Source organism: Drosophila suzukii, chromosome 3 (genome assembly GCF_043229965.1).
Source record: "Drosophila suzukii chromosome 3, CBGP_Dsuzu_IsoJpt1.0, whole genome shotgun sequence".
In the NCBI taxonomy this organism is placed as follows: domain Eukaryota; kingdom Metazoa; phylum Arthropoda; class Insecta; order Diptera; family Drosophilidae; genus Drosophila; species Drosophila suzukii.
Window position 1 is genome coordinate 44650898 of NC_092082.1, and position 9572 is coordinate 44660469.

Here is a 9572-nt window from a genome sequence, read left to right on the forward strand (position 1 = left end):
TTATTCGGGATTCCATCTGGTCCCGGTGCCTTGTCGTCCAGTATTGTCTTCAATACCTGGAGGCTTCTTCGGCACTTGTGAGCTTTATGCTCGCCCTGTTCACGATCAGTGAGGTCCGCGCCATACCTTCTTGCTCTGGGAATAGTGTTTCCACGATCCTTTTTAGGCTGACTGGGCATGTCGGTGATGGCCGACTAAATACCCGCAGCCGTTTTGTGACGAGTTTGTATGCGAAGCCCCATAGGTTGGAGTCTATTTCCTCGCAGATATTGTTAAAGCACCTGCGTTTGCTCTCTTTTATAGTTTTTTCCAGGGCTCGTCTCTTTTCCCTGAAGTATATTCCTTCCTCTTGAGCGTTGGTATGCGCGTCTTGCCCTGTGGCAGTCTTTCCTGGCTTCCGCAATGGATTGGTTCCACCAGTATGCAGGTCTTCTTCTTGATGGGTTTTTCCCTCTTCTCTGCATAGATGCATCACAGGCTACCTTGGTGTACTCTGCGATGTGGTTTGCCCTTTCTTCAGCTGAGCCGCTTGTGGAGAGGTCCTCGAACAACATCTGTACCATCTCCACGTCTAGCGTTTCTATTTTGTACCCTGGCACGGTCTTAGGGACTCGTGGTGGGCCACTTCTAGAATTTATCGTGCAGATTATTGCTGCATGGTCACTACCCGTGTAGGTGTCACTAACCTCCCAGCTGGAGCCCGAGGCCAATCCAGTGTTCACAAATGTGAGGTCAATGATGGAACTGGTGCCGGCTCTTGAAAAAGTCGGTTTTGTCCCAGAGTTCAGCAGCACTAGGTCAAGTGCGGCGAAGCTCTCGAGTAGCGCCTTTCCCCTCGCGTTGGTTCGGGGGGAGCCCCACTCCGTAGCCCAGGCATTAAAGTCCCCGGCAATTACGGCGGGGCGATTTTCCCGGGCGTCTTCTGCAATCTCTTCGAGCGCAGATGTTGCCTGGGGGAGGCTAAGGCTTGGCGGCAGGTAACAGCTATAGAAAGCTATACCATTCACTTGGGCCCTAGCGAAGCAATTTCCGCATTTTTTCTTGCTAATCTGTCGCCTTGGATTACCGCAGCTCCATATTGCCGATTTTTTGCTATTATTTGTTACCCATTCTCCGGAATTTTTATACCTGTATTGCTCGCTTATGAGTGCCATGTGTACGTTTTTCTCGATGACATTTTGCTCTAGCAACGATTGGGCAACCTCGCAATGGTTTAGGTTAATCTGAAGGAACTTCATTTACCCCTAAGCCCTTGCATAGCCCTCCTGAAGTACGGGCATTTCCCACTCATTGTTGGGTGATCGCAATCTTTCTCCTTTTTTCGTTTGCATAGCATGCAGCAGGCCTTTGCTTTGCAGCCTCTGGCTTGGTGCTCCTTTGCGCCACAGTTGTAGCAGCATTTTGAGCAGTCCTCCTGGACCCTGCAATTCCCTGCTACATGGTTAAACTCCATACATTTAAAACACCTTTTAGGTGTTAGCTTTGGGCGGACTCTACACCAGGTCCATCCCAGCCTAATTTTGCCCTTCTCCAAGAGTCGTCTCCCTATGTCGGGCATAACTCTTAGTGTGGCGGTTTGGGTGCCTCCGTATGCCACCCTTAGGTTTACCACCGCGGACTCTGTCAGTTCCACATCAAATTGTGATTGAACCGCACATAAGATGTCTGCTTTGTCGGTGGTCTCATCGATGTCTTTTACCTCGATCAGCATTGTCTCAGTCAGCGCTCTGACGTCGACATTGTTGCCCAGGACGGCCTTCATTGTGGTCTGAAGCTCTACGGTTTTAGGGTCAGAGACCTTGTTTAGAATCACTAGGAGTTCCCCCTTTGCTGTTCGCCTAACGGCCTGTACTGCTTGTCCTAGCTCCTTAAGCTGCGGTTCAGCCTTAACCTTTTTAAGGATGTCGGCATAGGACCCTCCAGCAGAGGCTGCGATGACTATCGCGTCATTCCGTGGCGGTCGCACCTTGGGCTTCCGGACCTTCTGCTTCACCTGTGTCCACTCCTCTGGCTTCTTCCCAGGTTTTTGGGGCTTGCTGGTGCTAACTGTCCCAGCATGTTTCCCTTTCTTTACCCCTTGGCTGGCATCACTTGCCGGTGCCTTATGCATCGCCTTTTTCGCTGGTACCGCTAGCGTCATCCCAGTTTCTTGACCCCTGGGTCGCTTGCTGGTGCCGCTCGCGAGCACTTCTGCGCAGGTTTTTTTTTTTGCTATCTCCTTAGCTTTTTCCTGTTCTTCGACTATGCATTGCACAGCCGACAGGACTTCCCTCTGGAGATAGTCGATTTCGTCGACTATATCCCTCATGGGGTTAGTAATGGAACGCTTTCCTTCCATTAGCTTCTTCAGCTCCCTGGCCTTTGATCCCAGGCCCGTCAGCTGCTTCAGCATATCCCCCTGCTCCTCATCTGCAGCTTTTGGGCTGCTTTTATCTCCTGCTGGGGGGGTGCCGGGCTGCCTGCCACTGCACTCCACCCTTTTTTCTGGCGATCTCGCCATTACGCTGCTTTTTTTAAAAGGGTCAGCTCCCGTGTTGGCCCAGTCAGGTAGACTGGACAAAGGCGTGTGGAAGCCGTCGGCATTAGCCGGCGCCGCCAGGCCTTTGTTTGCCGGCGTGCCTCCACTATTGGTTGGCCCAACCCCTAGGCTAGCGCCAGGGTGTTGAGCCCCCGATCCCCTGCCCGCCATTTCCCCACCTGGGGAGTTCGATGGTACTGCAGTAAGCTTGGATCTTTACCCGCAGTATCTGCTGTTTTCCGATCGGACTTTAATATTTTTATGAATTATTTAATAAAAAGGATAAGTCTTAGTACTAAGGCTTATGGTTTTTATTTTCTAATTTTTTTTTTTTAAAGAGCCACCCAAAATTCCCTACGTGCTACGGCACGCACTTATTTATGTGCTTGGCCTGCACCCTGTCCGAAGCTTGCTGCTATAGCACCCGCAGCCCCTTTCGCACACTACGATCAGCTGGTCGCGCAAGCGCTTTCCACCACTGATTCAGTGTTTGCAAAAATAGAAAGCGCGAGTGAAAAAAATTTGGCAACTGCTAAACAAACAACGAGTGGAAAGTAATAAGAGGCAGAGATGCCTCCCCTCCCTCATCTACGACCGGCCCCTGCCTGGCCGCCAAACCTGTTGGGGATAGATTCCCAAGCTGCTCCTGGATGTCGTCCACGGCCTCCCGTCCACCAGCTGATGTCCAGGTGCGTGTCCCGAGTGCTCCACGCCGGATGGCCGGCTGCGCTTCTGGTTTTAAGCTGAAAACTTCAAGGAATAAACGGAGCGATTATAGAACGCGTCCGCACTCTCTGCTTTCACAACTCTCTCTGTCTGTATGTCTGTATGTCTGTATGTCTGTATGTCTGTATGTCTGTATGTCTGTATGTCTGTATGTCTGTATGTCTGTATGTCTGTATGTCTGTATGTCTGTATGTCTGTATGTCTGTATGTCTGTATGTCTGTATGTCTGTATGTCTGTATGTCTGTATGTCTGTATGTCTGTATGTCTGTATGTCTGTATGTCTGTATGTCTGTATGTCTGTATGTCTGTATGTCTGTATGTCTGTATGTCTGTATGTCTGTATGTCTGTATGTCTGTATGTCTGTATGTCTGTATGTCTGTGTGTCTGTATGTCTGTATATCTGTATGTCTGTATATCTGTATGTCTGTCTGTCTGAATGTCTGTCCGAATGTCTGTCTGTCTGAATGTCTGTCTGTCTGTCTGTCTGACTGTTTGTCTGTCTGTCTGTCTGTCTGAATGTCTGTTGGTCTGTCTGTCTGAATGTCTGTCCGAATGTCTGTCTGTCTGAATGTTTGTCTGTCTGTTCTGTCTGACTGTCTGTCTGAATGTCTGTCCGAATGTCTGTCTGTCTGAATGTTCGTCTGTATGTCTGTCTGTCTGTCTGACTGTCTGTCTGTCTGTCTGTCTGTCTGTCTGTCTGTCTGTCTGTCTGTCTGAATGTCTGTCTGTCTGTCTGTCTGAATGTCTGTCTGAATGTCTGTCTGTCTGTCTGAATGTCTGTCTGTCTGGCTGGCTGGCTGTCTGTCTGTATGTCTTAAAAAAAAACACAAATATTAACTATTATGGTAAAATAAATATTCCTAAAAAAAAACATATTGCTAACTATTTAATTGTTTATGTTTTTTCTTTTCTTATTAAAAAATAAAAGCAAAAAACCTAAAAAATATTTATTACCATTAACATTTTTTTATAAAAACTAAATAGGTATTAATGTAGCAAATTATTGAGAAAACTGAAAAACAAAAAAAAAGTATGAGTAGGTTTTAGTAACGTAAAATAAGTAATATATATTTTAATTTATTTGGTAACATTAATAGTTATGCCTTCCGTACGGTACGTTGCAAAGCAACGGCCTCCTCGTGGTGTTCCCTGGGTACCGATTTTAACATAGTAATCGGGAGCAAATTCGAGCGGCGAAAAACATACATGAAGGCATATTTATTTTAAAGATTGTTATCTGAGTAACGGGTATCTGATAGGCGAGGTACTCGACTATAGCGTTCTTCCTTGTTTTTTTATTATTATGGTACTGATTTTAATTTTGCTAAGTTTTACAGAAACTGTATTATATTTCAGCTATCAAAGCTCATATATTAGCTAATCTAGCACGGATTTTAATTTTCCATAGCTTAAAAATTTTCTGGAAACTCTAGGGAAACATTTAATTTTATTTTTTTATTAATATGGTACTGATTTTAATTTTGCTAAGTTTTACAGAAACTGTATTTTATTTCAGCTATCAAAGCTCATATATTGGCTAATCTAGAACGGATTTTAATTTTCCATAGCTTAAAAATGTTCTGAAAGCTCTAGGGAAACATTTAATTTTATTATACCCGTTATATATATTCGTGATCAGGATCACTAGCCGAGTCGATCTAGCAATGTCCGTCTGTCCGTCTGTCTGTCCGGATGAACGCTGAGATCTCGGAAACTATGGGAGCTAGGCTATTGAGATTTGGCGTGCAGATTCCTGAGCTTCTTACGCAGCGCAAGTTTGTTTCAGTAGAGTGCCACGCCCACCCTAACGCCCATATACCGCCCACAAACTTCAAAAAATCGTAAATATGAACGTGGATATCTCGGAAACTATCAAAGATAGAAAATTCAGATTTAGATTCTGTAGCCTTATACGCAGCGCAAGTTTGTTACGCGAATATGCCACGCCCACTCTAACGCCGACAAACCGCGTCTGAATGTCTGTCTGTCTGTCTGACTGTATGTCTGTCTGTCTGTCTGTCTGTCTGTCTGAATGTCTGTCTGTCTGTCTGAATGTCTGTCTGTCTGTCTGAATGTCTGTCTGTCTGTCTGAATGTCTGTCTGTCTGTCTGACTGACTGTCTGTCTGAATGTCTGTCTGTCTGAATGTCTGTCTGTCTGAATGCCTGTCTGTCTGTCTGTCTGTCTGATTGTCTGTCTGTCTGCCTGTCTGAATGTCTGTCTGTCTGTCTGTCTGAATGTCTGTCTGTCTGAATGTCTGTCTGTCTGTCTGCCTGTCTGTCTGCCTGCTGTCTGTCTGTCTGTCTGAATGTCTGTCTGTCTGAATGTCTGTCTGTCTGTCTGAATGTCTGTATGTCTGTCTGAATGTCTGTCTGTCTGTCTGACTGACTGTCTGTCTGAATTTCTGTCTGTCTGAATGACTGTCTGTCTGATTGTCTGTATGTCTGTATGTCTGTATGTCTGTATGTCTGTATGTCTGTATGTCTGTATGTCTGTATGTCTGTATGTCTGTATGTCTGTATGTCTGTATGTCTGTATGTCTGTATGTCTGTATGTCTGTATGTCTGTATGTCTGTATGTCTGTATGTCTGTATGTCTGTATGTCTGTATGTCTGTATGTCTGTATGTCTGTATGTCTGTATGTCTGTATGTCTGTATGTCTGTATGTCTGTATGTCTGTATGTCTGTATGTCTGTATGTCTGTATGTCTGTATGTCTGTATGTCTGTATGTCTGTATGTCTGTATGTCTGTATGTCTGTATGTCTGTATGTCTGTATGTCTGTATGTCTGTATGTCTGTATGTCTGTATGTCTGTATGTCTGTATGTCTGTATGTCTGTATGTCTGTATGTCTGTATGTCTGTATGTCTGTATGTCTGTATGTCTGTATGTCTGTATGTCTGTATGTCTGTATGTCTGTATGTCTGTATGTCTGTAAGTCTGTATGTCTGTATGTCTGTATGTCTGTATGTCTGTATGTCTGTATGTCTGTATGTCTGTATGTCTGTATGTCTGTATGTCTGTATGTCTGTATGTCTGTATGTCTGTATGTCTGTATGTCTGTCTGACTGTCTGTCTGTCTGTATGTCTGTCTGTCTGTCTGTCTGTCTGAATGTCTGTCTGTCTGTCTGAATGTCTGTCTGTCTGAATGTCTGTCTGTCTGAATGACTGTCTGTCTGATTGTCTGTATGTCTGTATGTCTGTATGTCTGTATGTCTGTATGTCTGTATGTCTGTATGTCTGTATGTCTGTATGTCTGTATGTCTGTATGTCTGTATGTCTGTATGTCTGTATGTCTGTATGTCTGTATGTCTGTATGTCTGTATGTCTGTATGTCTGTATGTCTGTATGTCTGTATGTCTGTATGTCTGTATGTCTGTATGTCTGTATGTCTGTATGTCTGTATGTCTGTATGTCTGTATGTCTGTATGTCTGTATGTCTGTATGTCTGTATGTCTGTATGTCTGTATGTCTGTATGTCTGTATGTCTGTATTTCTGTATGTCTGTCTGTCTGAATGTCTGTCTGTCTGTCTGCCTGTCTGTCTGTCTGAATGTCTGTCTGTCTGTCTGCCTGTCTGAATGTCTGTCTGTCTGAATGTCTGTCTGTCTGTCTGCCTGTCTGTCTGAATGTCTGTCTGTCTGTCTGAATGTCTGTCTGTCTGAATGTCTGTCTGTCTGTCTGCCTGTCTGTCTGCCTGCTGTCTGTCTGTCTGTCTGTCTGAATGTCTGTGTGTGTCTGTCTGAATGTCTGGCTGTCTGTCTGTCTGTCTGTCTGTCTGTCTGAATGTCTGTGTGTGTCTGTCTGAATGTCTGGCTGTCTGTCTGTCTGTCTGTCTGTATGTCTGTATGTCTGTATGTCTGTATGTCTGTATGTCTGTATGTCTGTATGTCTGTATGTCTGTATGTCTGTATGTCTGTATGTCTGTATGTCTGTATGTCTGTATGTCTGTATGTCTGTATGTCTGTATGTCTGTATGTCTGTATGTCTGTATGTCTGTATGTCTGTATGTCTGTATGTCTGTATGTCTGTATGTCTGTATGTCTGTATGTCTGTATGTCTGTATGTCTGTATGTCTGTATGTCTGTATGTCTGTATGTCTGTATGTCTGTATGTCTGTATGTCTGTATGTCTGTCTGTCTGTCTGCCTGTCTGTCTGAATGTCTGTCTGTCTGTCTGAATGTCTGTATGTCTGTCTGTCTGAATGTCTGTCTGTCTGTCTGCCTGTCTGTCTGCCTGCTGTCTGTCTGTCTGTCTGTCTGAATGTCTGTGTGTGTCTGTCTGAATGTCTGCCTGCTGTCTGTCTGTCTGTCTGTCTGAATGTCTGTGTGTGTCTGTCTGAATGTCTGGCTGTCTGTCTGTCTGTCTGTCTGTATGTCTGTATGTCTGTATGTATGTATGTCTGTATGTCTGTATGTCTGTATGTCTGTATGTCTGTATGTCTGTATGTCTGTATGTCTGTATGTCTGTATGTCTGTATGTCTGTATGTCTGTATGTCTGTATGTCTGTATGTCTGTATGTCTGTATGTCTGTATGTCTGTATGTCTGTATGTCTGTATGTCTGTATGTCTGTATGTCTGTATGTCTGTATGTCTGTATGTCTGTATGTCTGTATGTCTGTATGTCTGTATGTCTGTATGTCTGTATGTCTGTATGTCTGTATGTCTGTATGTCTGTATGTCTGTATGTCTGTATGTCTGTATGTCTGTATGTCTGTATGTCTGTATGTCTGTATGTCTGTATGTCTGTATGTCTGTATGTCTGTATGTCTGTATGTCTGTATGTCTGTATGTCTGTATGTCTGTATGTCTGTATGTCTGTATGTCTGTATGTCTGTATGTCTGTATGTATGTATGTCTGTATGTCTGTATGTCTGTATGTCTGTCTGACTGTCTGTCTGTCTGTATGTCTGTCTGTCTGTCTGTCTGAATGTCTGTCTGTCTGTCTGAATGTCTGTCTGTCTGAATGTCTGTCTGTCTGTCTGTCTGTCTGTCTGAATGTCTGTCTGTCTGTCTGACTGACTGTCTGTCTGTTTCAGTAGAGTGCCACGCCCACCCTAACGCCCATATACCGCCCACAAACTTCAAAAAATCGTAAATATGAACGTGGATATCTCGGAAACTATCAAAGATAGAAAATTCAGATTTAGATTCTGTAGCCTTATACGCAGCGCAAGTTTGTTACGCGAATATGCCACGCCCACTCTAACGCCGACAAACCGCGTCTGAATGTCTGTCTGTCTGTCTGACTGTCTGTCTGTCTGTCTGTATGTCTGTCTGTCTGTCTGTCTGTCTGTCTGTCTGTCTGTCTGAATGTCTGTCTGTCTGTCTGAATGTCTGTCTGTCTGAATGTCTGTCTGTCTGTCTGTCTGTCTGAATGTCTGTCTGTCTGTCTGAATGTCTGTCTGTCTGTCTGACTGACTGTCTGTCTGAATGTCTGTCTGTCTGAATGTCTGTCTGTCTGAATGCCTGTCTGTCTGTCTGTCTGTCTGATTGTCTGTCTGTCCGTCTGTCTGAATGTCTGTCTGTCTGTCTGAATGTCTGTCTGTCTGTCTGTCTGAATGTCTGTCTGTCTGTCTGCCTGCTGTCTGTCTGTCTGTCTGAATGTCTGTCTGTCTGTCTGTCTGTCTGAATGTCTGTCTGAATGTCTGTCTGTCTGTCTGAATGTCTGTATGTCTGTCTGAATGTCTGTCTGTCTGTCTGACTGACTGTCTGTCTGAATTTCTGTCTGTCTGAATGACTGTCTGTATGTCTGTATGTCTGTATGTCTGTATGTCTGTATGTCTGTATGTCTGTATGTCTGTATGTCTGTATGTCTGTATGTCTGTATGTCTGTATGTCTGTATGTCTGTATGTCTGTATGTCTGTATGTCTGTATGTCTGTATGTCTGTATGTCTGTATGTCTGTATGTCTGTATGTCTGTATGTCTGTATGTCTGTATGTCTGTATGTCTGTATGTCTGTATGTCTGTATGTCTGTATGTCTGTATGTCTGTATGTCTGTATGTCTGTATGTCTGTATGTCTGTATGTCTGTATGTCTGTATGTCTGTATGTCTGTATGTCTGTATGTCTGTATGTCTGTATGTCTGTATGTCTGTATGTCTGTATGTCTGTCTGACTGTCTGTCTGTCTGTATGTCTGTCTGTCTGTCTGTCTGTCTGTCTGAATGTCTGTCTGTCTGTCTGAATGTCTGTCTGAATGTCTGAATGTCTGTCTGTCTGAATGTCTGTCTGTCTGTCTGAATGTCTGTCTGTCTGTCTGAATGTCTGTCTGAATGTCTGTCTGTCTGAATGTCTGTCTGTCTGTCTGTCTGTCTGTCTGTCTGT

General features: G+C 44.3%; 1 protein-coding gene across 1 annotated transcript; it reads right to left on the reverse strand.

Annotated features, from left to right (window-relative positions):
* Positions 1 to 272: 272 nt before the first annotated feature.
* On the reverse strand, positions 273 to 1238 carry LOC139352797 (uncharacterized). Its single transcript, XM_070995427.1, has one exon. It carries the CDS (start codon positions 1236 to 1238, stop codon positions 273 to 275), a length of 966 nt encoding a protein of 321 aa, XP_070851528.1.
* Between the last annotated feature and the right edge of the window lie 8334 nt (positions 1239 to 9572).